Source organism: Temnothorax americanus, unplaced genomic scaffold (genome assembly GCF_048541705.1).
Source record: "Temnothorax americanus isolate GAGA-0224 unplaced genomic scaffold, ASM4854170v1 Scaffold15, whole genome shotgun sequence".
NCBI lineage: Eukaryota > Metazoa > Arthropoda > Insecta > Hymenoptera > Formicidae > Temnothorax > Temnothorax americanus.
In genome coordinates, this window is record NW_027509286.1 from 1,678,914 (window position 1) to 1,699,548 (window position 20,635).

General features: G+C 43.4%; 1 protein-coding gene across 1 annotated transcript in view; it reads left to right on the plus strand.

Moving 5' to 3' along the window:
- Positions 1–17,483, plus strand: part of Dve (SATB1_N and homeodomain domain-containing protein dve) — a 45,057-nt gene extending 27,574 nt beyond the window's left edge. Inside the window, exons 3-7 of the mRNA XM_077401940.1 lie at positions 10,903–11,045; positions 11,357–11,659; positions 15,337–15,873; positions 16,128–16,514; positions 16,872–17,483. Coding sequence (XP_077258066.1) covers positions 10,903–11,045; positions 11,357–11,659; positions 15,337–15,873; positions 16,128–16,514; positions 16,872–17,048 — 1,547 coding nt within the window. The 3' untranslated portion in view covers positions 17,049–17,483. The remainder of the gene's footprint in view (positions 1–10,902; positions 11,046–11,356; positions 11,660–15,336; positions 15,874–16,127; positions 16,515–16,871) is intronic.
- Positions 17,484–20,635: the final 3,152 nt, after the last annotated feature.

Below are 20,635 nucleotides of genomic sequence, written 5' to 3' on the forward strand. Positions count from 1 at the left end.
ATTTTCAAATATTTCCGATATGGTTTGACGCAGATTAATTAAATAATCAAAATCACAAGAATACATGACGAGTTAATCTCGACAGCTCGTATTAATCCTACGATTCTCATAGGCATAATAAGCTGAACAAGCGAGTGGAACTTTACTCGTCGATTAATGCGAGTCGCTTTCGCAGCCTTAAAGATACGATATCGCGCAATACATTATCCAAATATATAAGAAGAGTAAGAAGTTGTACGGCAAAGGGAGGCTTCTCATAAGCCGAATTGTCGAATTGGCTCCCTTTTTAATTATCCCCGACGAGGGATATGAAGCCGCGCGACTCGTTGGACTCCATTGTGCATTCATAATGGTCGCAAGACAGGGAGAGTCTTAATGTTCTAAGGCTCTTATAAATATAAATATAAGGCGGTGTCTCGCAAGCAGCGTCTTCGTGTTGTGCACTGACGGGGCGGCCACGACGTCGCGTCGGCTCGCCGTTGAACGCCGCGCTCGGCTCGGCCTGCTCGGCTTTGCCGCTCCGCATCTGTTTTTAATAGGATTTGTTAACTGACGCTGCATGTATACATACCGAATTTTACATAGATAGCGATACACAATGCGCCCGCTATCGCGGTCGAAAAAGTCGTTTGCAACGCAAACTTGCCGTCTCGCTTTCACATAATTTTATTTTGGGAAAGCGCGTTGTCTTGTTGGTTTTAATCGGATCGTTAGATCGCCCTCGATATCGAAGTTTCTGACGATGTTAATTAACGCCATTATTATGCATTATCCTTTTTTTTTTAACGGAAGATAGAGGTTTTGTTGATGAAAGACCGATTTTGGCTTCGAGCGTCGATATGAAACGCCGGTAAATTGAATTTGTACGAGAGCCACGCCAGTTTTTGATCGCAGCTCCTTATAAGACACGTGTCCGCGATTTCCATTCTGTGAAGCGCGGCGCGACTATTAAAATGATATTGACAATGACCGCTATTTATCGGCGTTGTTCTCGAACGCGAGCGCATTACGCCGTAATCATCATTAATTATTATTTAAAGTTTTACCCGGCGACGATTGGTACTCCGGGAATCCATTTGTCTTCCGCTTCTCGCAACAGCTGCGTAGCCGATTTTTGTTACTTTCTTTTTCAATTCCGCGTATCACGATACAGCGAGGTAGGAGAGGGAGTGAGAAAGGATAGTAGAGCGTGGGGCGCGCATTAATCACTTGCTGAAACATCATGCGCGTTTTCGCGCCCGTTCGCGGAGCAGCGCATCGCTGCACTGCGCGCATACGTTATAGCCGACGCAGATCAACAAAAAGCATTAGCATTCTTCCAAAGTGCTTATTGTTTGAATATCTCGCGGTTTATAACGAGACGCCACTGTGTGCTAAAAATTCACGTATGTTGACGATTTTGTTTTTTAGTCAATAAACGTTTCCATAATTTTATTACGCTTTGTAACATAAAATGTTTCGACGATAGAATGTTTGTTCAAATAAATGCATTAAGAATATATTTCTGATCAATCAATATTATATCATTTCTTCTATACAATTTCTAATATAAATATTAATTAAAATTGTTAATGTAACCAAAGAACGGTTGAAACGAAGATGAATGGCGTCATCGAGAAGACCAATGATTCTTCAGGGCTGCGCGAAAAGCTAATTAGAAATGTATATAGAAGCACAAACCGTTGAACTGCAACTGATAGAAACCGAATGTGGAAAGCAGCCCCTTCGCGCACGAGACAGAACGGAAGACGCGCTTCGTCGCCTTCGACGAGGGCAGGACAATCCTATTTCTTTCTTATGCAAAATCTCCGTATGCGTAGCGTGTTAAGGGATTAAAAGTCTGCTCTATAGGGTCAGCCGGAGGCTTACAAGGCCTAACAAGATTAGCCTAAGACGCCGAGTCCGCATACCCCGGGGATTACACATTATGTATTCACCTGGATGTATTCGAACGGAGATCTAGTTCGAGTTCCCGCGTCATGCGTGTAAGAAAGCGCAAGTCTGGATCGTGCGTGTGTGTGTGTGTGTGTGTGTGTGTGTGCACGCGCGCGCGTGTGTGTGGCCAGGCTTAACGATCGCGTCTCTCGGTGCTTGGTATGATATGAGCGATCCGTTGCATCGGAGCGCGCCGATTTCGGGTCGTCAGAGGCGGGAATGGATTTGCGGATCTTCGGGTCGTTAAACGAGATCGAAACGACCGGTGGAACTGCTCTTTCGAGTGTGCTGCGTTGTTTTACACAACTTCACGAAAGACGTCACGCGATCGAGATATTCTGTTTCACCATTCTTAACTTCTATAAGATTTATACGTTTCTGATAGTGAAGTATATCGCGTATTTCAATACGACTTGTTCTAATTGCAGGTGCGGTAGTTATTATTAAATTGAATTATACGATATACGCGCGAAATGTCAGCAGGATTAACAAAAGTGAATCAGGTAAAAGTAGAGAAACTGTGCCTCGACGTCTCTTCTTCAAGAAATATATATTTGCACATACATTTTCCACATTTAGGCTAATCGATGACACAGAAAACCATTTCAGATAGTATTTAACGTATAACATATTTAGCGACGTTATTCGTGAACGTTCGCGCTATTGTTATGTCACACAGACTCGCTCTCGTACGGAAATTGCGTAAAAAGACCGCTATACTTCGCCGCTCGCGACCCCTGTTCTGATATGTCACGGTTTATCACGCGGGCCGAAACATTTTTCCGTTTCGCCGGGGTCTGACATAATCTCCTCACCGGGCGTGGAAATCGCACGCGACTCTCTCTCGGCAGGCACGTCTGAATGTATTGTAATAATAGAGCGCGCATATAGAGCGATCCTATAAGAGCGCCGGAAAAGAGAGCGGAGCTCTCCGAGGGGGAGTCTTATCTTCCCTGGTCGGCTAGAACTCTATTTCGAGGCGAGATACGCGAGTCTCGACGGCGGCTTTTAATGTCTTTTCTCTCTCCGTGTTTTGATTAAGAGACCGGAGCCCGGGATATGCTTCGCGATCGCGGCGAGAAGGAGAGAGAGCGATGCGCCGGAGCGGAGAGACGAGATACGACGAGAGAGGAAAAGACGGGGAGGAAGAGAGCGCGCTTTGAGTAATTGTCCGTTTGTAACTGTCAGCTCGTCAGAAGCTGACTACCTTCGGGAGTACGGCGAACGAAGATCGAGATAAGCCAAGCCCTAAATTCGTTATGACGAATCGTGAATCCGAAAGAATCAATTTCTCCAAAAAAAAAACAAGGCAGCTCTATCACGAAATTGGGCTTTATCAGGCTGAACAGTATTAAACTACGATTTATTATCGGTACCCGTTCGATTTAGAACGATAACTTTTAATTGTTATCCCGAGGAATTCGGGAGTGCTACGCGTGGAATATACTTTCTCCGAAAGGGTTGCGACGCGACACGCGAGATTACGGGAGAACGTCGTCGAATTTCAGCCGCGGCCTTCGTGACCAGGGTCGAAGAAATAGGAGTAAGAATTTCCTTAGGCGGATACACCGCAGATACCGGGCGAAGATGGGTAGGAGTAAGTGGTGGTTTTGGCAAGGGGGATGTTCTGATGCGATTTCACGCTGGATTTGCCTAAGATCTCCGCTAAGGAGCCCTTTAACCCTCCCCTTTTACCCTTCCCCCAGGCTTCACCCTTCTATCACGAATCCTCTGCTCTAGTGGCTGCCGTTTTCTCCGCTTCTCCCACTCTCGCTTCCTCTCACTTCGATCTTAATCACTCCCCCGAAGAAACCGTCGAAGATTACGTATCTTAGCACACAATGTCGCTAAAACGCCGTCATTGTTTAAAAGAACCGGCAACCATGTTTCAATTAACTCCTATACGCGCCGAAATGCCGTCGAGGGGTTGAAGGGGAAACCGCACTGCGACGCAATTTACTACACCTATCATTTATTCTTCCCATCAGTTGCGTATAAAGTGTATTTCGATTAATAAAAATTCTAATTTATTGACGTTGATAAACACGATCATTAAGAAGCTGTTTAATGTCTACGATTCCAACTTGTTAGTAAGACGACGTTGGTAACACGGTGTGTGTTCATTATATCAGATCGTCGCGAAAAATGCAAATCACACGGAGCGAGCCGCTCCGTGGCGCACGTCTTGCACCCATAATCCTTCGACGCGCCGAGTACCCTCGCGAGCTTGTTTGATCTCACTTCTCGACCTGTCCCCAGTCCAAGTCGATCCAGCTAAATATTTCAGATCGGTCAGAGCGAACTGAAATAGCCAAATCCGTTAGTATTCCTCGGCCAATGGGAATTCAGGTTTTGCTTGAGACCCTCGTGGATTAGACGGCGCCTCGGTGCCTCGTTGCGCGCATATCCGTATTTTAAGGACGCGTGCACGCCGCCCCGTGGATGTGCCCCCCCGATGTCTTAGTGTCGGCCCCATTCCGCACGTATATGCAAACCCTCTCATGGCTTAAGCTAAGGCTAAGGCTGAGGCTCTCCCCCGGGATTACTACGTCATTCTGCAGGACTCCTCCGGTCGCCGGAAGGATCAGCTCTCTTCCTTCTGAGGATTTCGCGCAGGACTCCATCCTGTTCCTAAATCAGCTTGTCAGACCGAGTCATTGCACGCCGTTTCGTTCTTATTTCGTTCGCGCTCGTCGTCATTGCGCTTACGACATTGCGGGGGTACACCGGCACAAAGCATGCGCCGGGATCACGCTAATCTGGAGCATAAGTTCGTCGAATTGCGCGTCTATTCTTGGTTTATCTTACTTTATCCGTTGCACCTAAATTATTTCTTGAATTATATCATCGCCCAAAAGAGATAAAGACTATTCGTTTCAAATTTAGAATTACTGTACCATGTGATATTCTTTGATAGATTGCATTTATAATTAACATCAAGTGGTGAAAAAATGAACCAAACTTAGTTTTTTATTATTAGCTAATATTAAGATTGCGTTTAGTGTAATCGAACATAGATATAGGTTCTACGTCAAATATTGTAGAATTAGATTTAGGTCTTCAGGTCTTTACCAGAACAAGTATATATATTATATATCTATATAATCTGTATAAATTGAGATATTATCCCTTCCCCCTTCGTCTCTGTAAGTAGCGCTATAGAATGTGATATGAGTTCCTAAGTTGGTTGCAATAAATATGCTAATACAAAGATAGGTCTCTCCCGATTCTGGCGTTAATATTTGGAAGATTGGGCGCGAAGCTCCCGGTGGCGGCGTTTGCGGTTCCCCTTCCCCCCCCTTCACCCCTACCGCCGCGACTTTCGCCCGAGAAACTTTTCAGAGTGACAGGCGGTTACGCGTCCCGACGGTGATAAGAAGTTTCTAGATATTACTCTTCAGAATCCGAGGAATAATCCGTCTATCGCGCGGCGGTAATAGACGACCGGAACCTGTCCTTGGTGCCACCTAAATCATCCCCCAATGAGTTGGCGTTCACAATAACTCGTTACCGAAAATCCAAATTAAGCTCCTTAGCCGAGAAATTTACGAGACGTTCGCCCTCTTCGGGGGCCCCGCTTCGCGCCACCCCTTTCGTCCCGCGAGGCAGTTTACCGAAGTAATTTTAATCTTCCGCACACGCGGGGCACACGGCGTGGTGCGTGTGCCCGCGCGCGCTCGCGCGCACACACACAAAACGCACCGATCACGCGTTGTGCGTGCGAGCCGCGCGGTCGCACGTGTGCGCGTATGTGTGAAGAAGCGCAGACGGAGAACGGCGATGGTGAAGTATCGGAGAACTACACCCTTCTCTTATTCTCCACGTTGTATAAGAGCTTACCCTCTAAGCATCTTAGGGCAAGTTTTCACCCTTGCTTCCAGCGAGCGACGGGTACGTTCGCCGTACCGGCGCGGCGATCACGGCGATCGTGTTTGTCGGCGAAGGGATCGACCGAATCCATTCTCGATGAATGAAGATGTCCGTTTTTTTTTCTTACGAGTAATCTTCTAACCATTTCTCAGTCTAGACACTATTATTCCAGCCACTACAGACGCTTTCTCGACAGTCGAAAAAAATGAAGTATTGTGTATTGATATTAATGAAGATATATTGATTTTTAAAAGAAATTGTAACTTTGACTATATATATAGGCAATAGTATTATATTTCGATAAATTCTGAAGGTGTAAATAACAAAATCATATTTTTATTGCTAATTAAATTATATAATTGCACGCACGTATAAATTCCAAAAATGACAAAAAGAGACAGAAAATAGCAGAAATTTCATTTCTTTATTTTATTTGATATCGTATAGAACAGCTGAAACAAGCGGAAATACAATTAATCTTATATTCCTTGCGCGCTATCTAGATGCAGTTAGCTCACACAAATGTGAGAGTAACTTCAGATGCTATTAAGATACTTCGTTGGCTACGGTGCGTGATCCAGCCGCTATGAATCGGCTAACACTTAGATTTAGAAGGTTTCGTTGCGTGGTCGGTGATCTTATAAGCGCCAGCTGGAAGGTTATCTAATTATGCCTTATCCGTTGTTTTCAACGGACGTAAAGCTTAGCGACGCCGAACGAGCTTAAATTGCACGCGAGCTTACGGACAATGGCATGTTTTGCATGCTGCGCAAAGCAATGTGCGGAGTTCGAGAAAACTGGAAGCTATTCAGTATTCTCGATCGATTGATCATAAATACATGACGAGCGTGGGCCATCGATAGCTCTCGGTTCCTTAATCAATCGAATGTAACGCGTCGAATAGAACGGACGCGATGGTAGAATCTCGACGAGCATTAATTCGGTGGACCGAGGATATTAACGGAGAGAGCTCGGATGACCGGGACGGTTCGTTAGCGAGAGAGGAAAATAAAAGCGACGCGGAAGGGCGGGCGGGGGGGGGGAAGCACGAGAAAGGAAAGAGAGGGGAAGAGAGAAAGAGGACGGGTGTCGCAGATAAAGACTTCGAAAGAGCCGGTCGCTTATCTGTAAAGACCGACATCCGCCGGATCAGCCCCAGATACCGAAACCACCCACACTTTCCTTCTGGTGCACGCGCTTAGGCTAAGTTCCGAGAGGACGGAAGCAGCGCCGACTTCCAGGGATCGCGAATTCCGCCGCACGCCGCGCGCCGCGCCGCGCCGCAGCTAGGGGCTCAGATATCCCGATGGCGCGATTCGTTTCTTTTGGACATGCAAACTGCAAATTGGGTTTTTCGGCCGTGCCCGCGCACCGGATCGACCAGAGGCGAACACGGGCGCGGGTCAGCCGAGGAGAATGTATAGTGTTATTTGGACGATTTGAACGTGGCTTCGTAGCCTGATTCGATTTCGAGAGATTAAGCCGAGTTGTCTTGGATTACCGAGTCATCAAGACGCAGAAGAAACCTTAAGACTTAACGGTCCCAGAATGCACACTGAGTTTGCGCTCTTCGGTCGTGGTATTTCAGATGAAGGTGTCAAACAAGCGATAATTTTCTCACGTCCTTTAACGACTTATATCTTTTAACAGGTTTATCTTGATAAGCGCGAGTGCAACTCGATTTAGTTAAGTGGCTGATGCATTCACGTATGAATTGTATCTCAGAAATTTTTTTATGCTTATTCTTTAGCTATACGTATTATGTAAACCACTTACAGATATTTTAAATTGACTTATTTGAACGGATTATGGCTCTTCTTTTTCCTAAGATGAACATTTAATTTAATTTAAGTGTTAAATATCGAAACTAAAAATCTAAATTCTTATCCTCGTTTTAAGCCACCGAGAAATTAAATTCATATTATTTTCCCCACTCCTTCGTCGCTCCGTTTAATCGCATCCGAGCACGCCGATATAGCGACGGAAACGTCACTGTCGATGAATCTAAATGGCGTGTGCTTTTCCCGTCAGTGATTTAGAAAGATCCTCGGTAATCTTGGAAGCGCGCTGGTAATCATCTCGCGCGGAGAAAACGAGGGTCGCGAAGAGACGCGGAAAGAAATATTCGGCGGTGATTCTTCGACCGCACCCCCTTCAAATCGCGCTTTCCGTGCCGAACGCGGCCATTATCGCGGCGGTGCGGAGTGGGCGATAGCGGGGTGCTGAAAGCTGAAAAATATGTTCCAACTTTTTATCTTGTATCTGCACCACCGCACCGTCTCGGTGCAGAACTGAGCGGTCGTGTTAATTTGCGAAGTTGAAAGTTTCGTAATCGTGCTACGAGTCCGATGCGTTTCAGCCACAAAACGGACAATTCCGCAAAAAAAAGGAAGACGAGATATTATAGGAAGCTTTATTCCTTAATTGTAAAATTATTTTCTTTCAGTATAATTATGTCTTGAATATATTTATTATACGTATCTATTTATCATTTCTCTTACTTCCGGGTTTAAATTTTTTAGCTTTGTATATGATTAATCAATGAAATTAATAATTTTATTTTCGATATTTGCAAATATTTCTTGATTTTTTGTAAATTTTAGATAAATATTATACTATTATACAAGAAGCTGATGTACATCAAGTCAGCGATAAATAGATTGCGGCGAGACTCAACAATACAAGAAATCGCCTAACGCGAAATACAAGACGAAGCCGTCGTGATGAAAAAGAACCATCGAGAGAAACTGGTTTCGCTTCTTCAAGGGTTGCCCTTCGGATGAATCTTATCTTTCGACGAGAGCTGTCAAAGACGAAGCGGCATGACGCTTCCGTCGTGCGGGAAGATAACCGGAAGCCCGATAGGTTCTGCACCAGAAATGAGAAATGTCTTTGCGGTTGCAGAGATTAAAGATTTCGCGGATGAGTAGTTGCCATCGTTTCCACTTCTTTCCTTACGATCGATTTTTAGCGTGCTTTGTTGCAGCGTATAAAAATAAATTGAACAATTAAAGAATGCACTTTGAATTGTATTTCATTATTATTAATACATTATACAGTATATTAAGAATTATTTTTAATTTATCCATAAATAGATATAGAGTTTCAATTAATTATTTCAGTTAGCGTTACTTTAGCTTATGGAAAAAACGATCTTAAATTGCGTGATAAATCTCATAAACGGACACTTTCGTGATCAGGCAGCGAGGCAAAGTGTATCGTAGACTCGCGTCGAGACGACGGCGACGCGTCGGTAATAAACAGAGCGCGTAATACGACGTCCCCGCGATTAAGTCCTGCGGCATAAAAGCCCACCTTAAACCAGCTGATCCCGGTACAAAGACGACGCAAGGACGGGGCGCCTTAATGAAAACTATACGTACCTAGATTAAGGTGGACACTGGTCAGCCTTCGGATCCGCCAGAGATACGACCTGTCTTATGCAACGTAGGGAGAGCGGGCTCTATGATGCCCGGCGTATTAGATGGAAGTTTTGGCCATTAATACCTAATATCATGCCGCTGGCAGTAAATCCTTTGTTGGTCATCTCTCACGGGGTCTTAACGCCTTGCATCAAGTCCATCAAGAGACATTCGACCTATCTATCAATTCGGGTACAATCCAATATTGCACTTTGATTAGCTTATCATATTCGCGAGGAGTGCAATTTTGATATCGATCTACTGTCAGGAATATAAATCTGTAGGAAAAATTTAATCTATATTTTCCTACTACGGCGATATTACTCTATTATAGTCCCTTCTATGAATTTCAAGTTGATTGATCTCAAGCGAAAATAAAGTCATTATTTTTACCAAAATATTGTAACTTTTAACACTAAATGCCATTTTATAACTAATTATGAATATAAATTTCTATTAAAATTATTAAATTGTTGTTTGAAAAGTTATGTCAATGGCAATTGCTAAATTACATTTCTTCAGCAGTGCACTGCCTTTAGGGATATGCATTTCGGGTGGACACACGTGACATTGATTAATCCACTGATTTCGACTGACAAAAATGTATAGTCGTGCATTCCGAACAATGCGAAATGTACGAGCATGTCGGTAAACAGCGCGTTCAGTAATCTCATCGAAAATTTGGCGGTGCTCTTTAACGGATGAGTATATAGGTATATACCACAACCAGGAATTGTGTGGGTGGAACTTTCCCTCTTCCACCCCTCTCCCTTTCAGTCTTTCTTTCGCCATCCCTCTCTCTTCCTTCTCGCACTCCATTTCCTCGGGTTTCGCAGAAGTCTGGGATTATGACCTGGAGTGGGATAGACTCCCGGACTTAAGTCAGGGTTACACAAGGATCGCAGCTATTGTGCCATCGCACAGGTCCCATTGTCTCGGGATAGACGAGTGGATCTGCATATGCTTAGCACCGGAGTTAAACTTCTCTCTCTCCCTCTCGCGTTTCGCTTTGCCCTCTTTCTCTCTCTCTCTCTCTCTCTTTCTCTTTCCCTGTCTTCTCTTGGCGATCTTCAATACGCGCTCCGCGAATCATCCTGCCCCTCGAATTTGGATGCCGAAACGCCGAAAACTATATCTATTGTCAGCCGGATGTAGAAGCTAGTGCTTCAGCTGAAGCTACGAGACGATTTGAGGCATTCATGAACTTCGCGGAGCCTTCGTGAAGATATCTTTAGTTTCCGAATTAAATTAATCAGGCTAAGGTCTCTCATTTTCAAGAAATCGTAAATTACTTATTGTTAATACTTGATAATCTCTTTAGAGATCAATCATAGTGAGAAGCGTAGAGAAATGTAACAGAAGCGTGTAATTGAAATATTGATAAAAAGTAAGACAATAAAAAAATGTACTACAATACATTAAATAATTAAAGACCTTAATTAAAAACCGACATAATTATATGAAAAATTATATATCTTGTATCCAGTGGCAAAAGCGACCATGGAATTTTTAATCGAGGATTTACATTACATGCAATTATGTCACGTTCGTAAAATTATGTAATTGTTAGCTAATTTGTTACTCATAGTAAATTTGTTACTCCATTGTTGCCCGTAATGAGAGCAAATTGTCGAGCGTCGACGTTACTTCACGCAAACTCTTTTGTCTGTCGCAGCGAAAAATCTGCCGGTGCATTGTGTGGTGGAAACGATTCACAATATCGTGGAAAGCCATGTGAGCAACAGCCGTGAAAAATGGCGAAGTCCTCAAGTGGAGACGGACTCTTACGTTATTATTCCGGTAGCTATGCCCTTTCAGGTAAGAATTATTTTCTTTTATTATAGTATGTATCATTATACCATTGTATCTATTGATATAACATAAATGGTTGTAGTTAAAAAAACTGAGAAACTTGTTTAGGTCATAATATTTCCTATTTTAAGAAATTTATTATATTTAAATAAAATAATAAGCAAATTGAATTTAGAAAGAAAGTAAAGTCTTCTCCACAAACACGGTGTGTCAGGAAATTTTAAGAAAGAAAAACATTTTTTTGACTAAAATTATTACAAGGATTTAGAAAACATTTCTAAACGACATCAAAAATAGTTTTGTTCTTTTGCTGACAGGATTTGGTGGGCGAGGCGCTTGTTCGCCTGGGATACTCCAGTGATCTGATACCAAGTGCTAGAGGGAGCATCGTTATACGTAACTGGAAACCTCTGCCGATGGAGAAGGTCGCCGATGGACCGCTACTGACAGTAGGAGATATTTTGGCCGAATTGACGTCGGTGGCGACCCTGAAGATTCAGGTGTACAGATCCAGGCCGCCACCTCCCAGTCCAGCAGCTGAGGTTAGAAATAAATTGCTGAGGTTGCTCCTGTTGCACAGCCATACGCTTCTCGTCTCCGCCGGGTGCCCTTTGGACGAGGTAGGATGTCTCAAGATTTTAGGTGTTGAAATTTATATTTTTATATTTGGAATTAATGTGTATTTGAAAAAAAAGAAACCCGCACACGTAGTTGTATTACATTAAATTTGTTAAACACATGTTAAAAAAAGTGTTTGCAATGGATACAGTGGCGAGATGCAAACATATATTTAAACGAAACCACCGTATCTTTTTACAAATATATTGTAAGTTAATTCTGAATATTCGGTAGTCATATCCTTTGCGTCTGAAAATTGCAGAACACTATTTTAAAAAGAACTTTCTCAAGTTCTTAAATAAGCGACATATTTTTTTAAATCTTTTTTTATATCTCGGTGCCGATAAAAACGAAGATAAAAAGGAGAAAAGAAATTGCAGGAAAAGAAGAAAATAGAAAATATATAATCTGTAATGAAGGTGCGTTTATTTGAAGAACGAGGTTGAATAACGGCGTACCGAGAGAATTTAAGGGCCATTCGGAGGCGAGATCGGAGCAGGGAATATTCGTAGTAAGACGCGACCGCTTAAAAATGTAAATCTAGCCAGAGTGTGTTTGTCGTCGGGGCACTTAATCTCATTAAGAAGTCCCCCGGCTCGGTACCCTTGTACCTCGGTACCTCCCGGTAAGAACGGCAAGTGGTAATCTTCGGTAGATTCTTGCTCGCGGCTCGCTGATCCTCACCTTGAATAAATGCTTTCTTGGTTTCGAATCACCAGTCGAGAAGTCACCGCGCTTTTGGTAGCTTTTCGTTCCCCGCGCGCGAATCGAAACGCTCGAATAATGAAGCTTTCCCCCCCAATCTCGATACTCGTCTTATTCCGGAATATTTTACGTACATTTGCAATGTTCATTATCTTAATCGCGCTAATTCTTATTATTGGTTGCTACGAGTTATGTTTATTTTGTTAGGGTTTTTTTAACTGTAAAGAGAGTTTTATCACAATGTCAACATTTCGCTGACGGTTTCGCAAAGCTGATTCGACAAAAGTTTATTAATGCTGCGCGAACTAGCGTCTTTTGCTCGATCTTTAGCGACGAAACCGAGTAACGTAATTTCGACTAACGTGAAATCTTTTTCCGCGATGACTTCTCGGGAAGTTTATCCCGATTACGCGGATCCTCCCTTCCGTTCCCCGAAGATTGAAATAGACGCGCGATTTTTCGGGTTGGTCGTCCGCTCGCGCAGACGTGCCCTTCCGACAGCGGAAGATCTCGTAGCGTGTGATAGGATTACCCTTTACTCAACCAAATTCGCAGCCTTCATCAAAAGCCCCCTCGATATCGGTATTGAGAGGGGGGGAGAGCAGAGGAGCGGTACCCCGCCGCCTCCTCCGAGCCGGCATTATCTAAGTGCACTCTCTTTGAAGATCCCGCTACCCGCCCATCCCCGAACTTTAATGCCGCTCACGGTGGTCTATGATTACCAATTTTCCCTGGCAAACGTTTCCTGCTTGAGTTTCGTAGCCCGACGGCTAATGGCGAACCGCTGTGATGGAGAACCGACGTCTCTCGCATAGATTTGGCTTAATCTGACAATGATGCACGAAGACGTGCCGCGCCGCGCCGTGCGAGCTCCCTTCTTCGTTTCTCTTTACGTATCTTATGATACTCCTCGGCGACGGCACCTTTTTCAAAAGATTATAAATTATTCCATCTCTCGCGCTTACATTTTATCGCCGTGAGGAGACTTGAAGGTTCGAAAATTTTCTCTTGGCCACGAATTTCTTGCAAAGACAAGGCTTTTTTTTCTAAAAGAAGAATTAAATTGAATATCGCTATCTGACATATACACTTTTATTAATCTTTAATATTATATTCCAAATATAAAATCAGAAATGTACCAGATTAAAACTGCATGCCTATTACAGTCGTATTAAAAAGCAAATGGAAAAAATTTTGCTATTTTTTTACATTCTGCAAATTTTGTTTAGTCTTATCTTGATGCAAGGATGTTTATCACAAGATTGCTACCAGTTATTTCTGGTAATCGTGACTCAAGATGAAGTGCACAAATTGTGGCATTCGGATATATCAAAATTTCTCTCGTCGGAGAGCATAATTAGAATTTTAAACATGCACCGTCAGGCAAACCGAGGTGCGTTAAAGCACACATGATTTTTTGAAAAGTACAAGCGCTCGTATTTCTTTCGGGATAATGGAAAGTTTCGGAAAGGTAATAAATACTTTTCAAGGGGGCTCCGCGCGTGAAATTCGCATTAATTGGGATCGGCAAACATAAATCATCGGTGTCAGCACGATTTCAGACAATAAAAAGCAACAAAATCTGCTTTGAATCCTATTTAGTTTGAAATGTAGAACAGTGATGTTAACAGACGTCGCCTGATATATCAGGATTAGGGCTTAACCGTATTTATAGCGCGGCAGCGGGGCATTTGATTTATTTACTATATATTTTTGCAAAATTCTATCTCTCTCTCTCTCTCTCTCTCTCTTTATCGCGAAATCTGGTTTACATTTTACATAAATATGTGTATAAAGGGTTAGGAAGATCACGTTGACTTTAATAAAGTCTTACATATATCTTATATGTAGCATATTATATCTTTATTAAAGTTTGGTAAAAAAAACTACAATTTTTATTTAAATAATAGTTTAGAAATTGGTTAATCAATTTTTGTTTTACTAAACGTTTATAATTCTGGCGTTTTATACAAGAATTATGTTCAAAAGCCGTAGCAACAGCTCCCGATAAACGCGTCGTGAATTTAGCGAACTTGTTGCGATCTCGCAGATTGTTTGATCAGGGTGGCGTGATCGCGATTGATTTACCACTGTTCTACGGATCAGCCGATTGCTGTGCGCAATCACTCTTAAATAATAAATACGTGTAAATCAGGCTCTCGAATCGCGGCTCACAGTGTCGTCAGATAAACCGGCCGCTCCGCTTTCGAGCGGTGGTGCCACTATTTGCCGAACGATTTCTGAAATCTTGAATTTGCCTGTCAAGACTCCGCGCCACGGCCTGCCTACCTGGAGTGATTAAGTGCGGTGTCGTAAAACTGAGGCGGATGAGAATTCGAGAAGGTGACTAGCGGAAAGCCGTTTGCGCCCGGATAATTGTTGTCTTCGTATCTGACGCTATACCAAGGTGCCAGGGATACGCGACGGATTACCGCGTTATTAAAGTGGCGTCTAGTGCCTGATCTTCCCAGCCCGGAGATATATTTGTTCTTATAAATCATCGGCCAGATAAGGTGCGCGTATACCGCTTCCTGAGGCGTGAAATTTTCCATAATCTGTCACCTTAATGCCGTGACGACGACGGTGACGCTAAACGATATCGCTCTGTAGCGCCTCTGCGTCAACAGCCAGCCGACGAGAAATCGATCGTCGGGAGAATTTGTGAATTATTCACGTAATAAATCCATCCCAGTAGTTTTATTTCCTTTCGAGTATTCTCCTGTTTTCGTATCTTATCTCAAAAGCAAAATGCAAGATGATACGAAGGACTGTTCATTGCGCTTACGATGCAACTACGAATTGATAGTCTCTTAATAAAAAGATTTGAAATATATTTGACAAAAAGGCTAAGCAAGAAAACAAAAATATTTTGACAGTCATTATTGACGTCATCATTTACCAATCTTTTATACAGTTAATGCAAGCAGGAAGAGTAAGGTCTTTGAAACAAGATCACGTTGCTTTTCTCTTACAGATGACCCTGCTGTCCCTCTGCCGAGGCGGCAACGACCTGTCGGAAGAGACAAAGAGAAATTTCGAGACGTGGCTGCAGCAGCAACAGATAGGTCTCGGTATGAACCCAATAGCACCCACTTCCAACCACCATCATCACACGCAAAGTCCGCAGCCCGACAGCGGCGGCCCGATCCCACCCGGTGGCGGTCCGATCGGGCCGCCGCACCCGGCGCTCCTTCAGTATTCGCACAAGACCAGGATGAGGACCAGTTTCGACTCGGAGCTCGAACTGCCGCGCCTCCAGCGTTGGTTCGCCGAGAATCAGCATCCGTCGCGCGAACAGATACAGCACTACGTCGCGGAATTGAATTCCCTGGAATCGCGCCGCGGCAGGAAACCGCTGGACGCGAACAACGTCGTGTACTGGTTCAAGAATGCCAGGGCGGCGCAGAAGAGAGCGAGCATGAACGGCTGCAGTCCGCCTGGACTCAGCCCGAGGGGCGCCAGCATCGTCAGCGAGGACTGCACGGATGAAGAGGAGGACACTAGGCATCAGGTACGCCCTGAAAGAAGAATTAAAACTGTAATTGCAATATTAAAGAAATGCCGTGGATTATTTAATAGCTTCAAGAAGCGATAACTCTCTCCCCTCGAAATCCTCTCAATAATAATATTTTTACTAGATGAAAAATAGCAAAAAGTAAAAATTGAGGCTTTCAGAATATTCTGCATAAGAGTATATTTCTCGATACTGCTTGTGGACTCTACGTAAAATCTCAAAGAGATGAGGTTCTTAACTGATGCTTTCAGTCGACATCGGGGTCACCCTGTCCACCGAGCAGTCCACCGGTCGGTCCTCTATCCCTGACTACGAGACCCGAGGATCAGCAGCAGCCACCGACGTCGACTCCATCCTCGGTGAAGCAGGAGGACGCGAGGGTGTCCTCCGGTTCCGAGGATGACGAGACCAGGCACACGGGCCCCATTCCGCCGGGATTCTCCTTGGTGCCCAGTCCCATGTTCGGCCACGGTATAATGTACATGTCGCATTATCTGCCGCCGCGCGGGCCAGCCGGTTGTCCCACCAGTATGCTGGCCGACGAGAGAAGGAAGAGGAACCGGACGTTCATCGATCCCGTGACGGAAGTGCCGAGATTAGAGTATTGGTTTAAGCGGAGCACTCATCCAAGTCACGCGGTACGTATAAATCGATCGTACGTGTTATGTATCGTCGTTATCGCGCTAATTTGTCTCTCTTTCGACGGTGACATTAACGTGTTACGAGAAATTTCTGTGGATTATGATAGCACGTTCGTAGATACAATTACACCCTGAACTAAGGTATTTCATCGCACATCAAAGCACGTGTACACAGAAGCGCGTTCTGTTTTATGTGCATTAATAAAACTTCACGAATTATTAAGAACATTTAAGCTTTCCTGCTTTGAATTTTTTTACAAATAACTTTATTGCCGATTAAATGTTGCCATTTCAGTTTTTTAACTCCTACCTTACGGGAGATTTGTTGAAAAGAATTTTATGATCGGTCCATAGCTCATTCTGTCGTACACGGAGGAGCTGAACAAGATGCCCTATCGCCAGAAGTTTCCGCGTCTGGAGCCGAAGAACGTGCAATTCTGGTTCAAGAACCGCAGGGCCAAGAATAAGCGGCTGAAGATGGCACTGTTCGAGGGCGAGTCGCCGCAACAGCATCCATATCACGCCGACTAGTTAATTTCCTTAAATAACGTTGACTAGGGACAGAAAGCGCGAGTGAGGCGATGCCTTTCGCGGCACGGAAATAAAGGGAAAAAAATCGTTAACCGACTTGTTACTCCTTACTATCGTTGACACGCGGCTTTAAACGCTTACTTCGGCCGCACATTCATTGTAATTATCACGTAACGATTAATATAATTATTATGGACTTTCATGAGTGTAAATACGAGATGATGTCGAATAAAAGGTATACGTCACGGCAAGATAATATTATTAAGCATCTCCCCTTGTGCAAATTGGCGGGGACGTATCGACATAAAAAAAACCGATGACGGTATTTGCAGACGATTAATATTTATGGTTAATTTATGTATCGATTAATTATACTTCGATATAAAGGCAATACTGGAAGAATAGAAATAAATATGGATCGTCTATGAACCTGTACACACATTATATCAATTTATTAGAATTATTTTTCTAATTTTCAAATTTATTACAAGTTTGTTTATCACAAATTAGCATAATATTTTATTTTATCATTTCTGAATCAATTTCCAGGGATACAGCGTACGAAAAATTTCTTTCTCGAAGAATTGCTATCAATTTTACAGCTCGTCATCTCACAAGAAGGACAAATCGAGAGGTAAGAGCTTTAAGAGCGTTATCATGTACGTTCGTTCGTTAGTCGCGCAAAGAGCGAGCACAATAAATCGCCAAATGGTGTTTCGCGAGTTTCGTAGAGCCTGCAATAACGTATATACATGCCTAAACGGACGACGTTGTGTTCACGCGCGTGTGCATGCAATAGAAGCGCGCACAACGATACTGTCTCTCCAAGTCTACGAATGCACAAAGCGGCCGCCCCGACCGAAATCTCGCCGCTAAGATAAGACAGCCGAGCTGTCATCGAGTCAACCCTAACTCAAACGTCACAATAGTCAATGAGTCTTCCTCTAAAAGCGGCCGTTACTATCTGTCTACGGCGCGCGCTACTCGCGTTCGCGACGTTCGCGAGAGTTTCGGGGACAGTAAGACCGCGGATGCGCGGCAGGGAATGACAAAGAGAACGGATGAAACGGAAGCAACGGTGTATTGACGCGCGTTGAAAAAAATATCCACCGAGCGCAGAAGATAGCCAACCTCTTTCGTTATCTGGCTATTTTCATTGCCGGCACATATCCTTCCTTTTTTTGCGGAAGGATAACGTATTTATCATTAAGTTTCCGTTTTCATTGATGGCGCGCTTCAAATGAGCAGTCGATCGTTATAGGATACTTATGATCAATATTCTGCTGGGAGAGACTCGATATAAAAAGCGATTATCCGAGCAGAATCGAATCCTTATAGTAACATGCGGATTTTCGAAACGCTGCTCCGAAATGCGTAGTGAAATGGAAGACTTTCGCGTACTTAAGTACGTAGCGATGCGCAAAGACGATGCCGAGGGGATATCGCTGTCATCTACGACACGCGCACAGGACCTGTCGTCCTGGTGGGCCCCCCCGCCGGGGGTCGTCCCGGATTTAATGAGGATAGGCGGATTTGTCCAATTAAAACGTCTTACAAGGATCCATCCGGGTCGACGCTCATTCGCAAAACATCGAATCTAGACTTTGCCGCAGTCAGCCTCTCTTCTTATCCCCGCGCTATATAGGTACCTACCTACCGTTATCCCTCTCGTTATCATTATCGGGCTCCGCCTTTCGAACCGATCGCGACTCGGGGAGCAGCAACGAGGCAGACAAGGATTTATGGAACTTGTCTCGAGTGCCGTTCGGTATCCGCGAATGTCGTGCAGATTCTACCGCGTCATCGGGCAAAACACAATTCATAATCGAAGGTGAGCGGATTGGCAGTTAATTCAAAGTGACGAGAACTTACAGGTCACAATGTTAGGGCGCAATACATTATTTTGTTTCGATGCGTTACGCAAATATAGTACAGCTAATTGTCTAGAATATGCATAAAATATCGAAATTAATAAAAGTATTGAAACAATTTTTTTTCGATCAGATTTCAATTATAATTAGTATAATGTCAGAAATTTTGGAAATATATTTTTTTAATACATTTGTAGTTAATTCTTAACTGTATAGCTGTAAAATATTTATATGCAGTTTTTTGAATTGCAGTTTTGAATTTACGAATATTTCTTTATTATTTTACTAATTAAATTTGACAAGTAAACCAACGAGACTTATTTATTATTATTTTTTGTTATTGTTATCGTTCTTTGGAATGTCGTTTCTTCGTACGACCGTCGAGGATCTTCAATCGGAAGGAAGCGAATAAAAAAAGAGCAGGTTGGTTGATCGGATAAGAAAATTGCTGCTGGGCCGAAGAGTACGAAGAACCAAGAGGGAACAGTGAAATGGCAGCGGAGGAGAGAAGAGAAGCAACGTCTTATGAAAATCTGAAAGTCAGCAGCCCGGAGGATCATCCCTCTATCTGATCTTAATTTGTCAGGTCGCGCGCAGACAATTTAGACCACACCATTCGCACTAAATCGTTATGAAAAATGGCCAGTTTTGTTCAAATTAGCTTTCTACCGTCATTGACGTAGATGTAATAAAATTTTTGCTGTGCAAGACATGTACATGGCAATGTTAATCTGCCATTGTTATATTAAGATATTTTTGATCGATCTTTAAAATATCTTAATATATAGATATGTTATCCAAACAAAATCTTTTTTGGGAAGTAATACAAACAACAAACTTATTATTGATAATAATAGTAAAAATAATATACAATAATAATTGATCTGACAGTGTAATTAAGACTTGGCCTCGCTAAAATAATTGAAATTATAAGAAAGTCATTTTAAAATTGCGTGAAAATGTCTCTTTTGCTGTATTTTTAAGAAACACAATATAATATAGAAATATGCGTGCAGCGACTAACCGTTACAATTTAATAAGCGATAGGCGGGAATAAGTTTCCTTGCGAGTTACGCGATAGCAAACGAGCTGCGGACGGGTGACAAATTGCGAACGATCGAGGGGAATTTAGGATCACTTAGGACCGACGAATATAGCGCGATGCAACGCGAGCTAGACATTACCCTTTTGCATTCCCGCACACGATCAAATATACACGAAAAGTATCCGCGGAGACGTGGGTACACGTCGCTTCAAAAGATCATTGTGTATGCTTTGGCATTCAGAGGACGTTCTTATCTGCCTATCCGGGGAGCTGTCAGCAAAGTTCCTGAATAATAACAGAGAGCTCGTGGAAGAGAAAGAGAGAGACAGAGAGAGAGAGAGAGAGAAACAGAGAAAGAGAGGGGAAGGAAGAAGAGAGAATGATAGAAACGGTGCGAGAGACGGCGAGAGGGAGAGCCACGCGGTTCTGCTATCAGCCGCAGCTAGGATATGCCTAACTATTCTGTTTCCATACGGCTGCCGGACGTTTCGCCGTAGATAATGTTGGCCAGAATGGTTAGATTGTTGGATGCGATTGATAAGAACCGAAAATGCCCTCCGTCGCTGAATCGGATTGTAAACGAAAGCGCGTGGAACGTGCCGGCTGCGTAAGAACGTCGTTGTTCCCATTAATTATTCATTCACAACCGCGGACACAAGTGGTATCTCGTA